The sequence below is a fragment of the Apus apus genome, chromosome 3 (genome assembly GCF_020740795.1).
Source record: "Apus apus isolate bApuApu2 chromosome 3, bApuApu2.pri.cur, whole genome shotgun sequence".
Taxonomy (NCBI): domain Eukaryota; kingdom Metazoa; phylum Chordata; class Aves; order Apodiformes; family Apodidae; genus Apus; species Apus apus.
Window position 1 is genome coordinate 54,529,562 of NC_067284.1, and position 27,569 is coordinate 54,557,130.

At 38.0% G+C, this 27,569-nt stretch overlaps 1 protein-coding gene across 13 annotated transcripts in view; it reads right to left on the reverse strand.

The window, feature by feature from the left end:
- EHBP1 (EH domain binding protein 1) overlaps positions 1–27,569 on the reverse strand; it is a 231,612-nt gene that overhangs the window by 46,958 nt on the left and 157,085 nt on the right. For 9 of the 13 annotated variants that reach the window (XM_051616172.1, XM_051616179.1, XM_051616182.1 and 6 more), the window contains 3 exons: positions 26,118–27,029; positions 24,057–24,200; positions 5,560–5,707 (listed from right to left, as the gene is read on the reverse strand). In XM_051616172.1, the coding sequence (XP_051472132.1) occupies positions 5,560–5,707; positions 24,057–24,200; positions 26,118–27,029 (1,204 nt within the window). The remainder of the gene's footprint in view (positions 1–5,559; positions 5,708–24,056; positions 24,201–26,117; positions 27,030–27,569) is intronic. The other 4 variants (XM_051616181.1, XM_051616171.1, XM_051616180.1 and 1 more) reach the window with 2 other exon arrangements.

The following is a 27,569-nucleotide window of genomic DNA, read 5'->3' on the forward strand; positions in this document are numbered from 1 at the left end:
CCATAAAACAAAAAGGATCCTAAACACGGTACAAAGATGCCATAATCATGCATATCAGAAGCTTGGACCAGGATTGGTGCTAATCACTCATCATCTTTGAAATACACTAAACCTCATCCCCAAATCTGAAGTTTGCACATCAGGCCCACATTGCTGACATGAAGGTCTCAAAGTTGTTTCTTTTATTTACCTCTCTATCTCGACAGTCCCTGTATTTCCCATTTTATGAGTCTGTTGACTGTTTTATGTCTGCTACTCTTTTCTAACCAGCTGCTCCCTCAATTAATCAATGTCTTTCACAGACCTCTGCCAATTCAGAATAAGGCTCTTGCTGCGACAGACAGGAGCTAAGAAGTTTCCATTTCAGTGTCTTATTCAACATCTGTTGTGTGCATGATGGAGCAACAGTCTGTGAAGTAGGAACCCTCCGTTTTAGCTGACCGCCACGACTTCCCTGGGCAATGGTCCCTGGAAGAGTCAGCTTTCTTCCAAACTGCCCCAGCTTGAGCCAGATGGATGGAGAAGAACATCTCTCCTCAGCCAAACCAGGATCTGCAACCAGACCTGGGACCTGACAGATGGTGCTTCAGGTGTACAACCGGGTGGACAGAAACACTCCGGACTCTCTGCAACATCCTTTCTGCTCCTGTTTGAATTCATACAGATGGTTCTGTAGTCTGGACTCCAGTTGTTTCAAAAGTAGGTGAACAAAGTAGAAGGACATCATCAAGTGGAAAAAGGGATAGGGTAAAAAGCAGACTGCAAACAGGATGGTAAAACAGCAACAATTCCCAAGTTTTGAATTTTCTTCAAAGCATCTGCACTTTCTCTAATGAAGGGCTAGACTTCTCACATGATTTTAAATCCTTCACGATGGTGTCAGAGAAATTCAGTGGCACTCAGGCACAGTGGCACACTGAAAGCATGACAAGGCTAACGGCAACAAAGTGCCATGGACATTTGGAAGAGGTGGAAGTGAAAGAAAGAGGGACACCTCCACGGCAGAGAGGAACCAAATCCACCTCGAGCCTAGAGGCAGGCAATGACTTTCTTAAGCACTCAAGTCAGCTTGCAAGGTCAGCTCACAACTCCCAGTCATCCAGCAGGATGCTGGAAGTGTCAAAACAATCTAAACAAGATGACAGGGTTTAAGACTGCTGCATACTAAGGGAATGCTTATATTAGATTATTTGATTTTCTTTAATTTAATATAGCAAGATGAGATCAGAGGCACTGTCTTTGACACCATCATTTTAGGTAACAAAAGAGATGGGAATGTCGCAGACATCAGCTCCTAGTGTCAAAAAATGTCCTGACCTAATATTTCATTTAGAGTTGGCAGGCTTTGACTAAATATGATTATCAGGACATTTACACTTCATTAAAAAAAAGTTCAATTAAAAGTATTTATTTGAAGTGATTTCAGAAATTTTCAAATATCTTTCAAAATCTACAGATTCCTTGTTTTAAAATACTCTAGGTTTTTTCCAGTCCAATGTTCTTCCAGTGTATTAAAAAGGAAAATGTGTTTAGGGAGCATGTTACAACAAGATTTTGCAATTATAAATGATAAAAGGAACAACATGACAAAGAGATAACAGATATCTTTTATGAAAAGAACAAATTACTAGTGTGAAAAACTTAAAGCACTTGGTCTAGAACCATGGCACGTCTTAGAAGGATAATAAAGAACTACTTCCTTGAGAAGTATGTAAATGTGGCTACTAGAATGACAGCAAAACTTTACTACGTCATGAAGAAACAAATACAATTAAGACAAAGGATTAAGTGAAGAACTAAACAGTATGGACTAGAACTACACAGCCTGGACTGCAATCTGGACTGGAGAAAGTGAAATAAGAATCTTTCGGAACCAAACGGAAATGCCAGAATACCAGAGAAAAGAAGATCCAGAGGCATTTTATAGATCATGTGTCTTACTATAAGGATTAAGCTCAAGCTTAAATTGTGGTTAAACAGATATTTTCCTGATTTGGTTTAAACTTGTCCACCTGTGAAGCAGTTGCAGCAGACTGCATCAATTTCTAAACAAAATTTAAAAGGAACAGTTTTCATAGAGAGGTAAAAGCATACACAGTACTTCTTTAGGGAGGAAGATGCCTCCAGGACTGTCTCTGGGAAATCTCTCAAGGTTGTCAATATTCAGTTTATTTACTTTCAGGTACAGAGTTCACTTTAAGGCTACAGGATGTGACAGGAGTATCTGAACAGTAACGAAAGAATGGGAAGAAATGCAAAGCTGAATTACTAGTTCCGTGTACAAGAAACAGGATGTCAGGACAAGAAAGTACAGCAGTAAATGCCAACAGATACAAATACTGCCTGTTAAAAATATTAAATCGAGGACTTGACACAGGTTTATGAGTTGGAGACTAAGCATGATGAGTAAAGCTGAGCTACCATATATTCCCTCCAAATCACTGCCTTGGAAGTAAAATCTGTAGCATACCCAGAAAGTTTTAAGCATACAAATGCAATGCAAAACAAGCTGGCTCTCTTGGTAATTTTTTTTTTAACTGCAGTGCACCTTTCTGGCTTTTGTCATAAATTCCAAAATTTTTTGAAAACTTTTTTTTGGTCTTCTAATACAATTGGATGCTGCTTTTGTTTTCCCCTCCCTGTTCCTCTAATATCTTTCTCTGCTGTTCTTCTGTTCATTCTCTTCTCCCCTCCAAGTCTTGCCCGGTTTTGGCACCTTTTTCTCCAAAGCCACTTCACACTAAGCTTCTCTTACCCCACACCCTCTCCATTGTTCACCCTCTCTGCTGCCTCCTCACCACCACCTGAGCCACATCCTCACAACGATGCCATCGCAAATAAAGGATGGAGATGTGCCAAAGAGTAAAAAAAGCACACTACCCAAATCCCAAGAGAGTAGACAGGTGTCCCACTGCACCAGGACAATACCTAGATAAGATGTCAATTCCTTTGTCCCATTGCTGCTGGGAAAAGGGAGGCTATTTGGATTCCTATCTCAATACTGTCCCTGGACCCATCTCAATGCATTTGCTTATCAGCCTGAAGCTAGTAGAACATCTAATAAATTTGAAGCTGCCAGGCCAAACCCTCTGGCAGTTGGCAAGAAGTAGTATTTTCTATCTCACATGCCAAACAACCTATGAAAAAGACTGGATTTCATAGCAAAGGATGCTGCTTATCCAGGAAAGTTTCAGCTTGCCATAGGCATCTGAATTTTTCACACCATGATAAAATAAAGCCTTTTAATGGAGAACGTAACGCCAGAGCCAAAGCACAAAACTCTTAAAGAACATACAGAAACACTGAAAGAATCACATTTGCCCCTACAATAGTAAGATAGTCTTTAAAGTCTCCAAAATCCCAAAGCTGAAATGTTACTTTTTGCTGCAATAACTGAATTGAGAGGAAAATTAATCGATACAGCCCCTTTTTGCAAATTAAAATGTAACAATCAATGCAGAAGAAGAGATTAATGAAACATAATGGACAAGAGAGCTTGGAGGACATATTCCTATAAGCGTGTGTTGGGTATTGCATAGGGAATACAGAACTATATAGAGAAAAGTACTACCTATGAATGCAGTCAGGGGCAATAATCAGAATCCAGTTGTAATTAGGAGACTGACTATTATATCCTAATTTTGGGGGCAAACAAAAAAATTAAAAAGACTAAGCCCAGAAATAATTATAACTTACTTGGTTTATAAAGTGTTGGTGCCATTTCACAGAACTGCTTCATTTTAAAAGAATACATTTCTTGAGTGGAGATCTAGCCTAGACCTGACATTACCTGCAGAATGGTAGAAGTATGTGGAAGATCTACCATAAGGAAAGCTTTTTGAGAATGAAGGGAGTGCTGTAAAATGTCTATTGACATGAAAAGAGGAAAGAGGAGTAAAAGCAGACAGGGAATGAAAACTGGAAGAAGCCCAACAGAAGTTCAAATAGCTTGGCCTACTATATGAACAAATTAAAATCAAGGTACGAATTATAAACCAAGCTGATAACTCACAGCATGTACAGAAGTAGAAAGCAGTGGTACTATTATACTGGATAAAACCCAGCAGGTACAGTGATGATAACTTCAAATAAGTTGTTGTCAGTACTGATATTGTCTCCTCCTTTAATAAACCCTCTGAATGCATGTGCAATCTATATACATAAATACTTAAAAAAATAGATATATGCACAGTTAACTCTATGACTCTTTATAAAGTGAACATAGGGCAAGAAAAGTGATGGCAAAATTCAGAGGAAAATATGAACAGCAAAGGCAACATTCCAGAAAGCAGCATACTAAGATATTTAGCAGCACTGCAAGAGAGTCACAGCAACAAAAGAGGGTAACTACTATCCAGCTGAGCACTTGGGATATACCCAGAAATTGTATCTTACTTGGAGGAGAGAGATGGCAGGAAGAGTTATGTACAGGCATGACAAAACAGTGAGGAGGAAGTAATTACAAATCGTAGGATGGGGAGCCATAAATTGTGAAAAGGGATGAAGAACATCATAGTCTACTTAATAAACAAGCACTGTGCCATTTTGCTCAGCCTTAGTCCCTCCCTATTTATCACAAAAGAGAGTTATGTGGGCGAGCTTCATCTATGGGACAAAGAAAGGAAAACTGAAGACCAGACTCAAAGGGAGATGCACAACTAACTACTTTTCTCTTTGGTGTTAAAGGGAACAGAAGTGTAGGGTTTAGAGTGCAGCAAGACTGTATTTAAATATATATGCATATAAATACATGTAGTAGACAAGACAAAAATATAATTTTTGAATCTACATGCATCATGAACATAAAGCTGGATTTTCCTGACACTTTGGTTTACAATTACATGTTAGTAGGAGAAACAATTTCCCCTTAGAATATGTAGAAGAGACAAAAAAAGCAAGAAGCCTGTACTGAAGCGTGTGCTCAGCACCCATTTGAGTTTGAGTGACACTACATTACTCTGGCTCGTAGTGCTGGCAGGTATATGAATTTTAATGACATTTCAAAGTCAGTTTAATAACATTAGAGAAATATTACAATTCAAAACCTGTAAAGGCAAGTGGTATGTCAAAAGACTGCCATTTAAAATCAAAAGGTTGTTGCCCCCACCTCCCACGGGCCACCTTTATCATTCTCTTCCCAAGCAGTATTTTGAACACATTCAACACAAAATAAAGTTTCTTAAGTATTTCTAATGTTGCTTTCCCCCAAAATTATGCTCATGCTCCTATATTAAAAAAATATTGAACATATTTTAACCAATAAAATTCTAAAAAATGTGGGTGATAATAAATTTGTAAGTAATGGGCCGACATGAGCTACTTGTTCAGACAGTATTTTTTTCTTTCAACCATATATATGACTTTCTTCTAATTTTTGGAATTTAAGTGACACGCCATTGATGTAGGAAACATCTCCAGTCAGGTCTTTTGATATGTGCACCTGATGAACAACAATTACCCACAAGAACGTTTTGAAGTGTGAATAAAAGTGATACCCAAAAAGGTCTTCTCTGGCTTCTAGGTTGCCATAGGAATAGAATACAAGGTTCCTCAGCTCACCTCCAGATGCCTTTGACCTTTCTTTCAACTTTTCTGCAGCCATTTCACTGTAGCTAGGAAGTTCTGACATCTTCACTCCAGATCGAGCTTCTGCTATTAGCTGACGAGCTCTCTCTCTCAGCTGCCGACGCCGCTCTTCATCTTGCTGCTAAGATATATTGAACAGTTGCCAACTCAGTAATTGACAGAAATGCAATTTCATTCTCAATCTGATCATCATGATAGTAACTGGTTTACAGCATGGTGCTTGGCCCACATTATAAATAGGATGGTTGGTATCAGTTGGGTGTCACATCACAATTTCTACAGACATCCATGATTTTTTTTAAAACATTCCCCAAATTATTATTGCACTAGAAACCTAAGTGTCTGCAATTTAAAGCATACAAATTATATATTTCTAAATTACGTTCTATAAAAATACCTTGATGAAAATTCTCACCAACTTTTGTCTCAAAGCAGTAACTACAAAAAGTTTTACCATGGCTATAAAAATGGTTTTACTAAATTGAATTACTTGTTTGAGTAATATTCCCTCACAGAACTGAGACGAGAAGCCAAATGTTGCTCTCAGATACTCCATTCACTCAGCTGACTTCAAAGTGTAAAGTAACATCGAATCTAAGGCATGGAAAAGAATCCAAACCTTGGATTTCAGTGGATACATTTTTTTTAAACACAAAAAAAACCCCCCAAAATAATGGAAGCCAAATGGATGCCATGGCAGAAAAGATTTTGCATTGCTTTGAAACACGCTATTACTGGGGCTTTGGTCAGTAATTAAAGAGATCATACAGGAACCATTCCAGGTAGCTTTGTCCATCTGAAGTCAGTAGTGCATCAGTTACAGAACTGAGCAAAGTTCTGACATGTAATTTTGGGAAAGACTAACCCACCACACTAAAAAACATGAAGAAAAAGATAGTTTAAACTAATATACAAAAATACATTAAATCTTAAGGGAAACTATTTCAGTTTTCATCTTAAAAATATGTTTTTTTCAAAGTTAGGACCGTTTTCCTCCTCCCCTCAATATTAGAAACACTCACAAGCACAACAGAGAGTTTGGCTTGAAATCAAATCTGCCGATAAGTTGGTATTACTGACATAATGAACAGCATAAAACCCAGGTATAAGCAATTGACCTGAACTAAGTGGAATATAACAAACGGCCTAATTTTGGAGAGCCATCCTGGCAGATTTCCCACCAACCCAGAAACTGAGCATCCCATACCTGCAGATGCTGGTGAGAGCTGCTGCTAAGTGCTATTTAATTCAAGCAATCGTTAATAAAACAAGCACAAAATACTAATTAGGTACATTTTCTCCATTTCCATGTAAATTTTTTGTTTGCAGCTATTTACTCATCATTGTTCTCGGCACAATAGAAAAAATGCAAATGACTGAATCAGAATGCAGCCCTAATGGGACTTTCTGTTTATAACCATTAGCCCAGAGGTGTGCTGTAATTCAATCCTCAAGCAGCAAGATTTAGCCTCATTAACAGCTTGCATGGGCAGGTTACAACTCATAAAACCCTACAGTAAACAAAGTGTATGGACACAGCACAATATCTTGTCTCTGAGTGACAGAGCCCTCATTCTCTATCAGATTGCCTTGATTTACTTTTCTCTTAATGTCCTTCTCCTGGAAAGACAATCCTGCCTGGGCCCTGCAAGGCAGCAGGATGGCACATTGGCTTTGTTTGCTTTCTCACCCTGTAACTTCCCAGAAAGCACAAAGCAACAGTTCCATCTAAAACTTATTTGGTAAAGTACACATTAGAAAGACAACTGGAAAGCTTCCCCCCTGCTCCTATGCACGACAATAGATCAATTTAATTTAATTTCTAGCCAGCCAACTGATACAGCAACCAATTTTATTTCGATCCACAGTATTTGGTAACAGATACTACACTGAGTTTTACATGAAATAAAACGGCTCTGATCTCTACTGTTTGCAATTCCTGGGATATAGGAACTTGTGGGTTTAATTTAAATTACTTTTAAGAAGGAATGTCCAAAATTTGTATTAAGATTCCCATATAGTTTAATGTAAAACATTTTAATACAATATAGACCTTTAAAATAAGGCCAGTTACATGTTTCTGACAAATGTGTCCTAAAGTGAGCAGGCTGATTTTCCCTCTCTCCTCCCCTCCTCCTGAAAGAGAACTTGTATCCTGAATTATTAGCATAGTCATTAACATCCCGGGGATCTCCAAGTAAACACAGATTATTGTGGCTTGTGTTTGTGCTGATTAAGCCAATCATCACCAGAGGATAAAGAGAAAAACTAGCCTAGTTCTTGCTTAAATTCAATTCAGTTATTTGCACCCTGGGTTACTGAGCTTGGCAGAGGAAGCACTGGTGGAAGAAGCAATGAAACAGATCAGAAAAAGTAGGTAGATTAAGTTTTGAGGTAAACAGCTGATCAGTCCCCCAGATTTCAGAAAGGAAAGCACACAGGAGAGGTGTGGAGGCATGAACTTGGGTATTAAAAAAAAAAAAGGAGACATAAAGAGAAGCTCTGCACCAAGAAAGGACCATGCAAAAACACATAAAGCATTTTTTTTTCCTGTAGAGTTGATGAGAAAACTCAGTAAAATCTTTCACCCTCTGATATGAACCCGACATGGCAAAGAGACATTAAAGTTTGCTCTGCTATTTTCCCCCAACTACTTTGTAATGGTCTGAAGATCTGCCATGCGGATGCACAGCGAGGGAAACTTCACCATTTAAGGGCAAACTCTTCAAGAATAAGTAATGTAATTCCTTGTTTCCCTCCTATAAAAATGTATTGGTATGCAATTTTTATATTTCACAGCTCACCGGCATCTCGGCAAGCTTTCTTCCACTGCTTCAATGGTGCTACTTTTAATTTTATCCTCCTTAGTCCTATTAATTAAAGTGATCAGCAGTGGCATCCCAACGGCTCTGACACAGCTACAACCCCCTAGCAGACTTCGGCCTTTAAGGGGAAGGGGAAGAAAAAAAAGGACGAGAGTTTCATTTCACTGGAACAAGAAAATCAAGCTTCTCCAATCCTCAACTTTATCCAATTGTTCTTTCGGCAGCCTTTGGATCTTAAGAAACAAATAAAAATGGCTGCCATTAGGGGGTCTTTTTTGTACTCGCCGCAGACGGCAGTGACTGACATTACTTTGGCCAAAAATGATGCTGTGGATTTGGGAAGGTGAATCTGAACGTGGAACACAGTCAGGGCAGTTTCTGAGATCATTACCAGGGCAGCGATGTTGCTCAGCAGCGACAGAAGCTGAGAGCTGACCAAGTCATTAAAACATTGAGAGTGGTAGAGTCTTGCAGGAGGGAAAAAAAAACCCAGTCACTCCCATAGAAGCCGTCTCCTTAAATCACTAAAAATTCTGCAGTCTTACCACATTTTCAAAAAAAACCCAACAACCCAAACTAACAAAACAAACCCTCTGCCAAGCAATTTTCTGTCGTCCTTTGGCAGAATTTTGGGAGGATCCAAATTGAGTTTACACCAGAAGTCTGATAAGGTATTATGCTTTCCCTATTAAAGATATAATCCTGTGAGCTGCATTTATTTAGTGTTTAAAAAGAACTTCCTTTACTGTGTCCATAGACCGGGGCGGGGGGGTGGGGAGGGAAGTGGTAAATTAGTGATATTCCATAGAAACAAAATTAAACCAGAATTGTACCTATGAGGGGGAGTGATTCCTGTAGCTGTAGGTTTCAAAATTGTCCATGGTCTGCCCGAATACACAGTACATCTAAAAGAAAGAACTTGACTGCCCCCTCTTTCATCATTAGACAGGAAGAATGGCTCTGTTATTAGCTATTCAGAAAGAAAAAGACTTCTGTGCTTGTCCAGAGGCAAGGATTATCAAAATGTACCTATTCAGTTAGTAGAGAAGGCAGAATAAAAAAAAAAATAAAAAAAATTCAAAAAAATTACACGAGCTTTAAAGGTTTGGGCAGGCTGGATTTTACTGTGACCTTGATTGGCTCTTGTTTGAGTAAATAGGATTTGGGATGAAACATTAAAACTGTTTAGCAGATCTTTTCAAACCATTTCAAACTTTTCTTATGTTGGTTTATAATATAACCAGACATGCTTGTAAATGGCCACACCTGCTCATTTCTCTGGGGATGGCCTGATCTCTCTGCCTTTTCTAACAAAGAAAGGATGGGAGAAAAAAAAAAAATAAATCAGCCTTTCTTGTTGCAAAACAGAGTGGAAAGTCAAAATCTTTCTCAAGTTTGTCCCATCTGGTCAGATTAAATCTTTGATCACCCTGGGGACCACATTTATGTTTGGCCTCTACTACTGTTTCAGAAGAATTGAAAATACACAGGTAGTGAGCAAAATATGAATTGCTAAGCAGGGAACACTCGACATAAACAAAAGTGCACTTGGATTTCTGGGGCTAGTCAAATTGTAGGAAGTGGTCAGCAAAGACAAGACAAACATGTTGGATATTTTCTGCCTTTTACCTAGTGTCCTGAAAACAGTTTTTCATGGATATATATCCCAAAAAGTACCAAATCACTTGTCATAAGGAAGCAGCTATTGGCTTATGATCTATGGCACTGATGGACTTAGGAGACAAGATGGAATGAAAACAGAAGTAGTCCAAGGCCTAAAACGGGACGAATCACAATGTCTTAACAAAGCTGTCCCCTTTAAGAAAAAAAAGCCCTCAAAATTCACAATAAAATGAGGTTGTGTGGCTATAAAAATGCAAAACCTCTCGTTAAACCTAGGAAGTATTTTAAAAGAAATTTTACCCAGCTATTTTTAATCTTTATTTATTTTTCTAACATAAATAATGTTGTTTTGGAAAACCCACAATTCACTTGGTACAGTATTTCTGGTGTGAAGAATGCTGGCTGTAGAAAAGCAATCAATTGATAATTTAATTCCTCATGTCATTGGGAAACTGAGAAACTCTTATTTTACTGAATGAAAAAAAATTAATATATATTTGAAAAAAAGAATGGCTGACTAAGTAAGTATCACCTAGTGCTACATCCAAGGCCTCTTGCTGGCTGTCTGGCTGCTCTTTTGTAGGCAAAAAAGGAGCTGAACGCTCTCTGGCTCCTTAGATCTGGCCCAACAAATGCACTGCCAGTCATGCACATGGATCCAGCTTAAAACCCAGTGTGAGCCTTAAAGAAGCTAGTCAAACTGGCACCTACTCATGCAGAAGGAGATAGATTTGTCATGACAGGCTGATTATTCAATGTAAAGAAACAGTTTAGCTTTTCTAATCTGGTACAAATACATCTTTCGCAGAGAAAAAAGTAAAAGGTCTAACAGTTCAAGTATTTAAAGTAAAGAAACCAACAAAAAAATTGTAATGTCAAAGTGAACCATAGGTATTTGTGCTAGAGCATTCTACAAAACAGCACTGCAGTCCTATTCAGATAAATAAGATTTAACCCATTTAACCCTTTAGGAGCTGCGCATCTATGTGACGATCAAGGCAGGCATTTCTATTTCACACTGCACTTGGCTCTAAGGGCAAGTTTTAAGGACTGACTGAAATATCTAATTCCAAATACACTTTCTGTTTTCCTCCTCTTCTCACTCGCCTGCACCGATACTAAGAGCGAGGCGCCCTACTGGCAAACAATGTGAGGGCAGCCTTGCTTACCCACAGGGCTCCCAAGAAGGATCACTGAGAAAGTCGAACTAAACCAAAAGCAGCCACAAAAGCCCTCCGCTAACTCCCTGGAATTTTCTCTGCTTAGGCAAGTTTGTGCTCTCCCTCATCTGGGAAGTATAATTAAGGACAACAATCACCTAAGGCGTCGGGATGCAGAAGCATCTAACGCCTGTCACCATGCTTGTCAATGCTATTGGCATTACCAACAAACAAGGGCTGAAGCGTGCAGGCTGAGAAATATTCTGAAATAGTGTCATCATCCAGACAGGGCATAATGTCTGATCTGAGATCAATAGCTCTAAAGACGGTATTTTTTTGTGCCTTTCCACTGCCAAGTTATAGACAGAAGTTAAAGAAGCTGCTTACTCATTGTAGGAGTCAACATTTGCCAAGCTCCACTTAAGGGATTTTCTCTTGTGTAAACTTGACTTTATAATTTAAAAAAAAAAAAAAAAGAAAAAAAAAAAGAAAAAAAAAAAAAAGAAAAAAAGGTGGTGTTACGAAACAAAGACTTTTGGCAACTGTACGGGATGCGTAAGCTGCAGAGCAGCATCTTTCAAATTGCCATCCTGGGAAGCTTCCTTCTCCGGCGGGCAACCCCATGCCGAGGGAGGAGGACTTGCCCTCCTGAGGAATGCTCCCGGTTCACTCCCAGCCGAACAAAGCGGAGCGGGCTGCAGGGCGCCTCGGAAAGTTGTTTCCCCTCCACCCCCCGCCCCGTTTCTCCTAATTTTTTTTGGGGAGGACAGTGGGATCTCAGTCCTCTTGCATGTGATGGGACTGGAGAGAAAAAATGCAAACCCTGTGCCTCCCTGGATCCTATTTCGCTGCGGGTTTTTTGAAAACGTCCTGCAAACTGCTGGCAGCTTGTTTTTAATGGAAAATACCAATCGCCTAGGATCTATACCTAGCCTTTTGCCAATAATGAGAAAACTTCACCTTCTGTCCCCAGCAATTCTTAGGAAATCTTTTGCTGTTATTCCTACAAATCCAATTACAGATTGTTGAGTAGCTAGTGGAGTAAGCTTATTGAGGAGTGTCACATCACTAAGTCGTGCGTATGTGTTTCAGTTTGTAATGTGGTCTGAGCCGCTGTAGAGGTGTCAACTTAAAATGCAAGTAAGTAGCAGAACAGGGCTAATCCCAGCCACTACTCCCCTGCAGCCAAATTGTAGCGCAATGAATGACAGTGGAAATGCAAAGATGCCACTGTGCTTATCACACACAGCCAGATGGTGGACCTGGATCAATGCACACATGCCACGATCAATGCATTTGATAAAGAATTAAGAAGAAAACTGTACATGTTATCAAAGAACTTGTACATGGCATAATTATGATTCTGCATGTGCTTACTGATGATATTGGAGACTCAGAGGCAGGTGATAATGAAACTGATAGGAAGAAATAGCTTAAAGGCTACAGCATATGGCCTCAGCACTAAGAAATCTTGTCAAATAGTTCAGAAAGCTTTTTTAACTGTTATTACAGGCTGTTCATAGTGCAAGCTGGTGGCAACATTTTAATTTTTTTTTTTTTTTTTAAACCCGAAATGTCAAAAAGTTACAAAAGCTGTACTTTTCAGAATGGTTCAGAAAACAAGATGCTATTGTGTTTTAAATACAGCAAAAAAACCCTACAGGCAGAGAGAATGTTCACAGTTTTTTGGGGGGATGGTGGTTGGGTATTCTTTAATATATATAATTCTGTGCTCCCTGAATTAATGTATTTAGACTTTAAGGGGGCTTGTGGCCATTTGAAGAATGTATCTGGGTAGCAATTTGCATTCGGCACACCAATTTTTACAGATACAGTTTCGATATTATTTCTCATAAAATGTAGAGTATTTCCTTGTTACCATTTGTGCTCTGTTAGTTGCCTTGCAGCCACCTTGGATGCACAAGAACATAATTAAAAATTTGTGTTTTAAACAGAGTCTAAAGTAATGTAAAAAAAGCATATAAATTTATAATGTATAAAAGGTAGCTAAAATACAAATTCTCATGCTCCAGTTGATAGATGAGCTGTCTAATCAACGCCTGGACGTAACTTAAGTGCTCTCATTAGTGTGAAGACCTTCAGGCTAAATAAGACTAAATCCCTTAAAAATTTCTTCTGCAATAGAAAAATCCCCCTTACCATTTTCCTCTGCCTAAATCATATCAATTAAAAAGAGAGAGAGGGAGGGAAGGAGAGAGGCATTTTCACATGACTTTGTTTTAACTGACACTCAAAAAACTATCTTCTGAATCCAATTTAAAATGTTTCAGCAAAAAAGTTCATTAGTAATCAAAGAAACAAAAAATTCACACTGAGTTTAGTTTCTCTTTCACTTTGAACCTGGATCTTTAATCAGCTCTAAGACATATTAATGCCCATTGAATCCTTCACCTTAACTTTTTTTTTCCCCACCCAAAATATTTAATCAACATTGCACTTTTACATTAAATAATAAAATTTATCAAAGCCAGCCTCCAGAAGATTGAAGCGCGTGTTTTATTTGCAGCAGGCTGAGAAGGGACTGCCCCAACCCCCCCATCCTGAATTTCAATTTGTCCTGACAAACCATTGGGTATTAAATTCTAAAGGCACGCAGAGTGCATAAAGAACTGATGGCTTGATTAGCTCTTGTGGTGCAATTGAAGGAGCTGTCTCTCTCCCCGCTTCTCCATTTTGAGAAACACTTTGATCTCCGTTCAAGTCAATTCATGAACATCAACTGACAAGACTGCATGAAACACCCCAATGGTTAGGCCCAAACTCGTAGCAAACTATTTGGTTTCATTAAGGCTTCAGGAGAAGTGACCAGTGACAGTCCTTTCATTCAGAAGCCAACAGGCAAGTGACTATTTAAACTTTAATGTGCACAATGTACTGCTGAAGGCCGCTACACCTATAGTCAGCCACTCAAGTATGAATGCATTTACCTACTATTTTGTGACATGTGAACTACTAAGTGCACCTGCAGTCTCATTAATGCATGTGCCCAGATTTGTTTGCAGGACTAAAGAGATGATTCACAGTTATTTCTGGTGGGAGAAACAACTGCATCTTCAAAGGAAGGTAGAACAGCAGGTGCTAAATAAAAGCCAGTGATTAAAAAAAAAAAAAAGCATTTTTAAATGCAGTACTAAACATTTGCACAAATGTAGCAGAGATATTATCTGTCCCCGTTGAAATTATAAAAGAACTTGAATCACATCACCTGCAAAATGCAGTGTTCAGTTCTGTTCTGAGCTTTGCTACAGTAAACTATTTACACATCACTTTTCCCCTTTTTCAGTTGCCCTCTCCAGAAAGTCCCACTTCAAAGAGTTCATTTTTGCACCAGTTCCTGTCAATGCAGGTCAGAAACACTAAAGTGGAAAGTGGCTGCAGTGCCGTGGCACAAAGAGTCTCTGCGGCTGAAATCAAACAAAGCCCAATTAAACTAATCATAACGTCCCAGTGAACACAAGGAAGCTCACCTGGTATTTCTGGACTTCTTGTGTGAATTCCCAACTCTACTCGGTACTTGGTACTATAATTACCCTGACCAGAATACTGTGAAATTACTGCTCTGATCTACTAATGGCTGCAAAAAATCAAGCCGTTGTGGTTTCATGCCAAGGGGCCGTAGCAAGGTGGCGCAATGCTTTCTGACAGAGACGACAACTTCTAAAAACTCAAAAGGGAAAATTAACGGGATGTGGTTTATGTTGCCAAGGACTGTTCATTAATTACCAATTTAATCACTGCTGGAGGCATGACATTACAAAAATCTGGCTGAAAGTTCTAATAGATTATGAAGACCACCTAAGAAGAGTGACCAAGAAACGTACAAAACAATTAATACTGTTTCACTGCTATCAAAGACACTCAGATTATTTTACATCAAGTGAAGCAAAAGAATTAGTAGCTTCACAGTGCCACCACTAGGAACTGTAAATACAATGGCACACAATTAGTAATGCACATGTGACTTTTCGTTCAAGGCATATATCCTTGGGAAAGCTAGAACATGATAAGGAGAACAAAAGAAACATTTTTAAATGAAATGAATAAAGATTTTAACTCTACCCTTGTGCATGCTGAGCAATAACAGAATAGGCAATGCAAAATACAGCTCTAAGTAATGGCGATATCATCCTGGGATTCGCAACAGCGTGTACTGAACATCCACACAGAAAACGTCCACAGCTATTAGCAGTGATAGAAAAAGAGCATTCCAGATGCTAAGAAACCTGGCTCTCGCTTCGTACACAAAGGGAGAGCTCTGAGACACTGAGGTTTTTTTGGTTTTGTTTTTGTTATTTTTGGCTAATATTTATAAATTGAGAGAAGACATTTATGTTTCTGAACTAAGTTGTTCGGACGATCTTAAAATTCAGTTAATAAACTGACTGCCTATTTCTGTAAGTGTGCAAGTTAATGTTATGGCTGCAGACCACACATCACCTTGAATCTACATCCACATAATAAATAACCACTTATTTATATATTTAGGCTGGATGCTTAAGTGGTGTAAATAGATATGGAAATAAGAGCAATAAAATCCAGCTGGGAATCTCAAGCATTTATATCAACTGAGTAACATTTATCTTGCATTATCAAAGGCTACACTTTATTCATCAAATCCCTCCTGGTATAAAATTAACAGTGCACACTAATTGTTCTTAAAAATGAGTTTACTTGCACTAGTTGTTTCATTTTTCCAGAGAGTTTCTATTGCATTATTATTGTACAGTGAAACAGCATAACTTCATAGCAAGAAAGTGCTTAAACATATCAAATAGGAAGTCAAAAGATGTAGAACCTTCTTGGAAAGTTACAGATTATTTTTTACATATTGAGTAATGTTAAATAAAAACATGTTTGTTCTTGCCATCAAGGAAATGAGATCAGGCTATCTCAACCTTAGTGTGTCGTTATAAAGAAGTAAATATCAGTTCAGTTGAGGTTTTGAAGTGTTCAGTCAGCAGGTCTAACCTTCATTTAAAGAAAAGTATATTGTTAAAACAGCTATAAAACTTGGAACGCTCATGAAATGTAAATACTATACAGCATAGTCTTATCAGCTTTAACCATATTTAACCACTTTATAGTGGTACACAGACAAGACATATAAATGAACAACAGGGAATAAGTTACCAAAGCTCAGGGATTACCAAAATAATGTTCAATCTTTTTACCAATTAGATGGTAACTGCTTCTTTGTAATCTCAGGAAGATCTAGTGATCGTATCTAAATCTGGTCACAATTATCAGCATGACAGACTAGTCTTTTTTCAATCAATATTTTCCAATTAATATTAAAAGACCAAGGTTGCCATCTGCAAAGTCCTATACCTCAACAAACTCAAGTTAGGTGTTTAATTAATAAACACCAGCTTTTCTCTCTTTGTTTTTTTTAAGAAAAACAAGATGGGAGTAACTTGGGACTGCTTTCTTAAATGAATTGACATTACTTTCTCAGTCACAGACATTTATTTTCCAACTGAGAAGAATACCAAAAAAATGTCCACTGATGAGCTAAATGCCTTTCCTAATCCAGAACAGAAGTAAGGATTCTCATTTAATGTAGAAATAAAAATTACTGAATGCAGTACTCACTTTCAAGAATCTGTTAAAATATTTGGAGGAAAGAAAGCTAACTTTAGTTTAAGGAATCTTTCAATCAAACAAAAATATCCAGTTTTTGCTGTCTGCTGTGAATCTGCATTCTGTACTACTTCTGGTCTTTTGTCACATATTAGAGCAGGACAGTTAGGACCTTACTAGCTCAGAGAGCCAGCAGGTTATTGCACAACATGATGAATAAATGGAATAATGTATTAAAGCTTTCTTCTGAGCTTTTAAAATAATGCTTTTCTTTTATTGCACCTGGCATATCCCATATCTGTGCAAATGTATGCAATCAAATTAAGGTAAGAGTATACAGCTCATCTTTCAGATTTTGCCACTTTCTGAAGCTTTTCTAAAAAGATTTTCATTTCCACTAGTCCACCGTGGATGCAAAAAAAATAAAAGTTACCATTTTGCACTCAAATATTTATGAAAATGAAAAGTAACGGGCAAAACAGACTGACACCTGAAGTAGAAAGACCTTATTAAATATGAATTAGATACAGCTGCAACAAGTCCTTTGAGCAAGGGAGTAGTAAAACGCAATATTCTGCGCAAAAAGAAACAATCTCATGGTATAGTCTGCTGCCCTCTGTGTGCAGCGTTCGAATTTTTGGAAGTAACAGCTTTCACTGAAGTACTTGGTATCTGTGAATTCTACTACAAAAGATGTATATAGTATCCATTGCTCTTTCAAACCTTTATATATATATAAATATATATATGTATATATTTAGGCAGCTATACCTTCATTCAACTCAAAAAAACATGAAATAATGGTAGCAGATATAAATAAACCAAATAGAAAGCAGGCTAGCAACAGCTGCATTTAAGCAGAGCAGCAGCATCAGGATTGTCCTCTGAAAAACACCCCTTCAGTTTATATCACATTGGTTTTAAATACTTTCTGTATAAATCGAGTCCCTCACAATTTTTAGTGCAGTGAAGCTCAGAATGCTGCTGCAAAGAAAGAATTACTGTTTTCCTATTTCACAAGTGGCAGAAGACAGAGCAATTCCTTCCAGGTGTCACACTATTGAACTCCTGCATCCCAGAACCTATGCTAGATCCTAAATATGCAAAACTTTCAGCCAAATCCTTATGAGGGGCCCAGTCCTGCATCTAAATTCACCAAGGAGGAATCCTCAGTTCAAGTAAATTAGGAACAATCTGCAGCCCATGTTAGCAATAAAAACACACAACTCTCATCAGATGAGCACTATTTTTAATTAATTCCTTGCTATATTATGTTCTCTATTAAAGCTATCAGCCTTGCAAAAACAAGTTATGACAATAACAATATGACACATGATTTAGGACATGCCAGAAATAATACTGAGTACAACCTTAACTTTTATCCTTTAGAATAAAGAGTGCCTTGTTGTGGCACTGCCTTTTACTTTTAGTATCCCCTGATATTCAGCCCAGATCTGAGCTCTACCCAGTGGTTTTCAATACTACAATTTATTTTCACTGTTCAGTATGTCATCCCATCAGTACGTATCACCATTCTTTAATACACAATATTCAAATCTTGCTCTGTAGACAGAATTATTAATTTCTTCAAGGGCTTTTCTACAGTGCTCATCACTACGGTATTTAAATGCCTCAAAAGCATTAATCACATTCACTTCTCATAACACCCTGTGGTGGTGTTATTACCCTGTTCGTTAGATGAGAACCGAGACAGAGAGATCCAGCTAAAAGGATCTAACACTGGGTGCTCACTCTGGGAAGCCTATTACCTGGGTTTTTCCCATATAGTAAGCTTTATGCAGCCCTTTACGTGTCTCAAGCACAGCTCCAATTGATTTTTCTCACAGGCCTTGATACACCTGCAAATCAAACCTTTGCCTCAAATGGCAATCTGAAAAGGAAGGATACACAATTAATAACCACTTGGAGGAAGTTTGGTTTGAAAGACTAAGCAGTACTGATCAGGAACTCTGAGGCAAAGGCAGCAATGAATTTAATTTTTTCAAACACCGTGACCTCATCTTTTTGCTCCTTGCAACCCCTGCTTCGTTTGCCACACACCTTCCAATTTCTACAACCAAAAGGACAGAAGTCCTCTGGACAAACAGCCTTCTACATCACCTCAGTCCTCTGAGCTAAATGAGACACAATTGCTTTGGGGAAAATAGTATGTGATCACATAATTAAAGACTGCATCATAATGCACATACACAAAGGAGGTTAATTAAAGTTGCCTGTGCATTTCTTAACTCCTAATTCCATTCTCTGAAATCATGCTGACTCCATAACCATAGCCATTTGAGTTCACAGGGTAAATGACAGCTGCAGTAAATTTCCATTCTTTATGTGGACCAGTGATTAAAGGAGAATAAGAAAAACATTTTGCCACTGGCCTTCACAGATATTTGCTGACAGTGGAGTTTTGCTGAGATTCAAAAAGTATGGATTCCACTCCATGTTATGCCAGTGAGGGTTCCCTGCTGGAAAGACCTTTTAGCCCTGTGACTCCTGAATATTTCCCACCTGTTGTGGTCCCCTCTAGCCTGCTACTTTGCCATTTAGTTTGCACAAACCAGCTCCAGTCTCCTTGCCTTTCCAACATCTCATTCCAGCCAAGCTGCTGGAATGCTAACAACCTGCTAACAACCATCACTACAGGTTGATATTTTACAGCATCTGGTGAGAGCAGATATGTCCCTTCTAGCTCTGTGATATTCATCATGAGAAAAGGTGAGTTAAATAAAAATGAGTAAGCTAATAAAAAGGCTCTTCTGGTTAAAAGCTAAGTGATTACAGCTGCTACACCAGATTGGAAATGACAGAAGCCTCTCATAAAAGAGTCACTACATGCACACCTACATCAAGCAAGCAAGCAAAAAGGCTGAGCTGTTTATAAATCTACCATAAAGAAAGGGATCCATGGGAGGATCAGTAACTGTTCACAGAGCTCTTAAGCTAATTCTTCCAGCCTCCGAAAGGCTGCATCAATTTTAAGGCCATATCTATGATCCTCCCAAACCACGAGCATATTTTCAAGGAGCTTCTGATCAATGCAGTCTCTTCTTAGACTTCAAATACCTGCCTACAGGCTTACATACTTCCATACAGGCTGGCACGTGTGCCTGAGAAGCACCAAATGAGCAGACCTAACAGTGAGAAAACTTGTACCAAGCTGCAAGCAGGAAATACATGGGAGAAAAGAAGCTAATATGATACAAATAGGGAAAGCAAGCAGAGAATAACAGGGCTAAATCAGGTGGATTAAACGGGAATGGAAGATGACCGGGCAGAAGGCACAGAGGGAAGATGTCTAAGGGGAGAAAGAGTCAAGAAAGGAGGTATTAAGAAATTAAAGTTAAAAAGGAGAAGGTGAGCTGATAGCCAGGAAAGACAGCTGAAATAGAGTCTGACAGAGACAGAAGAACAAGATGACACAAACTAAAGAAGGGGAAGAAGATACAGCTTGGGATGGAATGAAAAATACATGATTCAGGGGAAAATTGAATTCAGTTACAGGTATAAAAGCAAATTCAATACAAAAAAGTAAAGGAAGTGAGAATACTGACATGGGCCTAACCCCAGAGCATAAACGTAAGAAGATGGAAGCACACTGCAGCAAAAAAGACTCAAGCAAAAGAGGTAAAAAGCCAAGAATGGATATGTAATGAAAAAACAGCTAGTACTTCAGGAGAGGCCAGTTAAAACAGAGTTTTACAGAAGGGGAAGGAAAAAAGAAAAAGAAAGAAGAAAAAAAAAAAGCAAGAGCAGATACCTGCCTACTGAATAACATGAGTTTTACCACAGGAAGGGTGACTTAGGTTGAAGAAAGTCTAAGGTATTTGCTCTATGCTTAAAGAGAAACATAAACATTTTTTTTTTCAAAATAGACTTTCACCAAAACAAATCAGGTGACCACATACCAAGTAACCTCTATTTATGACCATGGAACAGACATGGAAATTTCCTCCTTTTTGTTGACCTCAAGCAGCAATACAATCCCATGCACTGTATATTGTTCTCACTCGTTTACTAAGAAAACAGCAATTCATAGTTCTCATATGAAAAATGTAAAGTGATAACCACTTACAAGACAAGATTTTCAAAAGTAAATAATGACTCCGCAGGCTTAGCTTTGTTGGGGTGACTGATTTTCAGAGCACACTCTGAAAGACTGGGCTGCCGAAAGCTATTTTTGTGAAGGTATTGAAAAAGATGCAATCACAAATGTCAAGAGTTACTTTTGAAAAGTGCTGGCCCTGGACTATGTCTTTAAATTTTTCTTACTTAAAAAATGAGCCTAGTTGAATTCCCACTACTAAATGCTGATATACATTATCATAACTCTCATCTGGATAACACACTACTTACTACACATTACTGCACACTGGCACATACAATACTGGTTTGACAAAAAGTTGTTATTATTAACCTTAATGACCAAAAACCATTGAATAGAACTGTCTATACTATTTTCTAATATTCAAATAAGTAATGACCTGTAGTGAACTGGCACAACTACATCAAATGGAAATGTCCCATCTCTGAAAATCAATTACGTTAAAGAAAAAGAGAAATCAATGTGTTTTTTCTTATATCTATATGTATTGATGCACACATATCATTCAGAACATACACATGTATGGAAATGTATTTAACATGCATATGTTAAATAAAGTTTTACACATTATTATAAATAAACTTTATATATTATATATGAATACTATACCTGCCTCCATATACATCTCCCTCTCAGAATGCTTCTTTCTCACTGAAATGCATTAGGAGAATGTTGAGCTTGGTAAGTCAAGCACTCAAAAGTTATAAAATGTAAAAAATTACACTAGCATGTATTGGTTCTCATTTTGCATAGTCTTTAATTGCATAACACTTTTTTTTTTCCTACAGGATACTAGTCTTTTTTGTGGCCATTCAGTAAATATCTCACTTTACCCTCATCATTTACTGTCTGCCCTACACCTTGTTTAAAATGCACTATTTAAGCTTTTCTCTGAACACAGAATTATTAATTTCTTCCAGAGTGTTTCTGTGGCACTCTACACTATCATATCTAGGAGTTTCAAATTACACCTCCACAACTTCCTTCTGAGCTGAGCTTTTACTATTCTTATGCTACAGTCAACTCAAATCAAGAGTGTTCATTACCTGTTTGCTCAGAGCACCCATGATTTCAGAGGGGCCAGGAACATTTGCTGCCAGTGTGGTTTTCCTTGTCTTGGCTACAGCTGGGTGCATCCAAAACTTCCAAATATCTTGGGTTGGAATTCAGAAATCAAGGAACTCACCACTTAAAAGTATGTTGGGTTGAAGGTACTTTCCCAACATTGAAAAGAGCTTATGATGGAGGCAGCAAGAAATTTTGGCTCTGTAGAGCAGCCCTAAAGGACTGCCCTTCCCTTTCCTCCTGGCTTCTAGTTAATTTTTCAGCTTCTGTAATAAAAGAAATAGGGTCCCATGCATAATCTGGGTGCCTGAACTACATAATCCTTGACTCTCACCCTGAAAACTATGTCCTTGTCTCCTATCCTTCAGCTGGTTTTCATGGCCTAGAGAGTGTCTTCATTTTTGTCTAACTTCACATAGTCACCTGCCTCCTTGACATCTACTTGGGGCATCTCTCCTCTGCATGCCATTGGGATAGCTCCTTTTCCTCCTGTTAGGATTTCATCAGCAGGAATTGGGAGTCTAATAGAGAAAGTTTTGCTTTCCAATATTATAATCTGCATCAGGATGTGCCCTGATCCTTAGGGGAGCAACAGTAAATTATGTTATTGCTGTGCTGTGTCCATACAGTAAATTTTTACTGACACCAACTTTTCTGAACTTCAATACACTCTGACAAGATTGTGCTATTAACACAACTTTGATTATTTTGAACAGATTTTCCAAGGGGATGGAACCTTCTTCCCTTAAGACATGCCTAACTTTGTTAAATAATGCTCTATACAACCTAATACGAAAAACAGTTGAACAGGGTTTTTCTGAAGTGTAAAAAAAAAAGTTACCATGAGGTAGAGAGCTCACACAGAAAATTTCACCTCAAACAATGAAATACTAGAAAAATTGTAAAACCTTTGAAAAGATGAGCTTGAAATAAAGAATGTTACACAACTTTAATTACAGCTGTTTCCGCCTTAGTAGTTGCCTATACTATCCCTCCTCTAAAGCTGTTTGCTTTATGAAAATCTAATTTTAAAAATCCAGAGTGAAATGTATAATAAAATCAACTTATCTAGGAAAAACTTAAATACAAAGTAATACAAAAATTGCTTATATATAATTATGTTATCATTGTACAAATAAGACTTGTCTGCATATATGAATATATTTTGGGGAAAAAAAAAAAAGAGTGTGTCCATTTGGAGAGGGGAATTGTTAAGAAAAAAGTATATCATGGATCCAAGACAGGAGAATGAAATGAGACATGTACATCACTGTCTTAATTTGTTGGTTCTGTGATCCCATATTTATGGGAACCCATTTACTAGAATCTGCCCCTCAGGACTAGGCTCTGAAAGATGTGAATAAGAAAAGATTCGAGCCTTTTTCAGTTACATTTACATTCTCAGTTGCAAGTGCAGTCTCTATTGCACAATATTTAGAATCACAAAACCCACATTGCGAATTTTTGCATAAAAATTAATTAGCTTTCATCTCCAGAGAGTATGCATCCTTCCAGGTCACCACAGAGGCCACTGGAGGTGCAACCATAGCTGTTTCAACACTGGAGCTCATTCCCCAGCTCCACTTTCCCATCTCACCAGCATAATCAACTTTGGTGATAAAAAGGAATTGTTCCATCAACTCTTTCACAAGACTGTCACAAGCAGCTTCATTCACTGCAACAACACTTATGAAGCAGCCAGTAGCTGACATCACAGGCTCAGGGAATGCATTTACATTCACTGAAAACAAAGAAGTAATCAAAAATAGCATCAATTACTTCACTATGATTTAACAAGTAACTTTCATTTTTTGTCCCATTATGAGCTGCAGTGCCAATCAAAGAAGGTGCTCCCAGACCTCTGCTTCCAATGAAGTCTAAGGCATCTTTCTGTTGGCCATAACAGCAGGAGAAATGGGCTTTAAAAGTGAACTAAGAGTACACGACACATCAGAGCAATTCAGCATGGAAAAGAAATATTCTGCAAGGACATGATCATCATCCTCCCCCCCCTCCCAGCATATGCACATATAATAAATTTTAACTATGTAAACTGCCATACTGGCCAATATTTCTTACATCATTCAGCTGCTTATTGAGGGCTGGGATGATCGTATTGGTTAGTTGCTTATTCCCTGCCTTTAAAGCTGCATCTCTTCTTGCTTGTTCAAGCAAAACCCTTGCTCGTTCTTTAAGTTCTTCCTGTCTTGACAACATTCGTTGCTTAAAAATAAAGAAATATAATTAACAGCAAGGCAGCCTTAGGGTACTTAATGTTTATACAGTAGTTAATAGCCAGGAGCCTTCCTATATAATAAAGGTCAGGAGTTACATGCATTACACCTTCATGAGGTAACCGAGAATTCTATATAAATGAAAAGCAAAGATGATCAAAATGTAAAATTAAAAAAAAGTCATAGACCTTTATAATGTAAATAATGGTTCTCTTCCCTCCCCTTAAAACTTCATTTCTGTCAAGATTTAATGCCTTCAAACTGAAACTGTGGAAAAAAAATAATTGGCTTCATGGAAGCTATGTTAAATGTGCTATGTGTTTACTTATTTACTTTAATATGCATGCAAATATAATGCTTTGTTGGCTACTTATTTAGGTATCACTCATTTATAACTTAAACTGAAAATAAAGGGCTGGGTACAAGGCAAAAAACCTGCAAAAATATCAGCTTCTACTTCATTTATGAATATCCACAAGAAAGACCCTTCTTCATACACAACTTACTATATTGCAGGGTAGAAATAACAGAAGGGAGGCTTCTTGCATAGGCAACATCAGCAGCTCCCATAGATACATACTCCCTAGCACTGACTAGTTAGTCAAGTTCAACCGTGAAGACTTTACACAAGGTAGAGTTGGGACAGATATTGTAGGTTGTGCTCCTAGAACAACCACATGGAAATTGAGGTTGTTGACTCTAACCATCACTTGAGTGTTCAAGGCTAAGACTGGGGCTCATGTCCAAGATTTTACTGCCATGAGCAAATGCACAGAAGACTAACAACAGAGAACCATCTTTGAACCCATCTCTTCTTCTTTTTTGGCCTACTACAACTCGCATGTGCAAATCACTGTAGAGAAGACATTCTGTCTCACCCTGCTCTGTTATTCTCTATGGGCCAAATTGTTCCTCTCTCATCCAATACACGAAGTTGATGATGAAGAGAAACTTCATGAGACTTCACTAACAAAGGAATGAAATTAGCTGGCTATGGAACTAATATTTAGCCACTATCACTCATCCATGGGCTGCTTCTCTTGCAATCAAATGAATCTGTATGGTGCTTACTCAGGAAAAAGATGTAAAAAAAAAAAAGAAGCAATCCACACTACCAAAGGACTGGATATATTCTTATCAGAGCCAATGGCACAAAGCTGAATTAAGCTAAAACTCAGGCTCTGCACAGAGGTAAAATTATAAGCATGCTTTGGCATTTTTGTAAACAGGGTTAATACCATTTACAAATTTTTTTGATTATACTATTTACTGATAATGCCCAAAATTTATATTATAATCAACTTTTACCCTCACAATAAATCTGCAAGGTAGGTGGGCATATCTTTTTTATCTTTATAGAAAGGAAAATAATATTGCAGTTAAGTAACGTGCTCGAGGCCACTCAATGAACAGCATCATTTAATATTCTGAACTTTCTCCCTCACCGTTGTGGACTGTGTTCACAAGGCCATGTGGTTTCTCAGATAAGATTTGGAAATATGTTTGGTATGTTTTAAGGTAGTAAAAACTTCATATCTTTTTAATATGGATCAATTACTTGATAAGTCTTTTTCCAATTTTTACTTCAGCATACAATACTCAGAAGAAGGATGACAAAGACCTTGAAACCATCATCTTTGAGCTGGTTGAGAATGTGACCTTAATTCCTTTAACTGGAGAGAGACTGGAAAGATTAAAGTAGGACAATTCCTATAAATGAATTTTTCATGTAATGGCTGTTTTGCAGCATCACCTACTTTCAGTCAAAGTATTTATTGCCCAACAATAAAAATGTATCACTGACCTTGCCATTTATACTGAAGACATGATGTGAATTACAAACATGGAGAAAGAACTATCATCTCCATCCCCACTCACAGACATACAGGAAGTTTAGATTTCTTACCTGGGCTGTTTTTGCAGTTTGATCTGCATGATGTAAAGTCATTCTGGTATCATTGTCAGAATCAGATTCTGTTTGCCTCGGAGAAGCAAGTGGCTTCTTTGCAAGATCTGTATCCTTATTGTAGGGGTATCCAAGTTTAGTAGGAGATAAACTTGGCTTTGTGACAAGTGAACCAAGATCTGCTCTTGTGCTCTCTGTGGATCCAGTACACCCCAGCTTTTCTTGCTCTGAGAAACCAGTGGTACTGTCTGAGCTCTGGTGTCTGTTCTTGTCATTATCTTCACAAGCAACTGTGGGAGACGTGTCCTCTTTTTGATCACTGACATGTGCCAAGTCACTCAAGTCTAAAGCATCAGCTATCAGCAATTTCTTCCTTCCCAACGTAGGCTGTGCTTGCATTGTATCTGTACTGGTACACTTCCCAACGTCTTCAGATGCAGAAGTCCTTCCAGAGCTCTGCTGGGATTTTTGTGGATCTGTTTCACTTCGAGTCCTGCGAGAAGAAGGGGAAGCTGTGCTTGGGCTTAAATGGTCATCCGGAGTCTGATGCTCACTCTCAGATTCACCAACACCACTGTCAGTTACAAATACAGAGTCGTCCTGGGAAGCAAAGTCTGCCAAAGCACTGTCTGGTGGATGCAGCTCAGGCTCCCGGTTCAGGTCATTCAGCTCTGCGTAAAATTTTTCCTGGTCAACAGAACTGTCTGTGTCCGTTTCATAGTTACCCACTTTATATGTGCTTTTACTACTGTTCTCCTCTATTTGAACCACGTTTAATTCTTGTCCACAGAAATGTGCCCTTATTTGATAGAGATAGGTCATAACAGTCAGTTTGTCAGGTATCGCTAATAAAACCATGTCAGAAGGTTCCAGCAATCGTGATATTCCTAAACTGGCAAACCCATCGTATGCCTTTAAAAACAGACAAAATAAAGATTACAACATGGCATTTTCTTACATATTATAACATTTCAAGAATGCAAGTGGAAGCTTCAGTCAAAATAAGCAAGCCTATAACATACCGAGTATTACAGGAATAGTACAGGTTCAACTCTATTTCTTATATTCTTTTGGCTTCATTACAGTAGTAATTAATTTTTGTTGCACAATCCAATCTGAACTAATTGATTTTTGCCCAATGGCTTCTAGATATCTCCCAGGGTATCTTCATTGCAGTGCAAATCGAGAGAATATGACCAGTAAAGACACTAACATGGCATTGTTTTAACTATTTTTATCATATTACCATACTACAATAAAATCTTCGGTTACTCACAATGATGCCATTTTCATGAGAAAAATGATGTTCGTGAAACTGCAACTTAAAAGCCCTTTTATTTGCACTAACAAAACCTACCAATATCTTAACTGGTTCTCGCTCAAGTAGCAGGAAACAAGCAAATAAAGAAAAAAGTGTAAGAGTTGGACCAGAAAAAAACAACTAACAGCGGT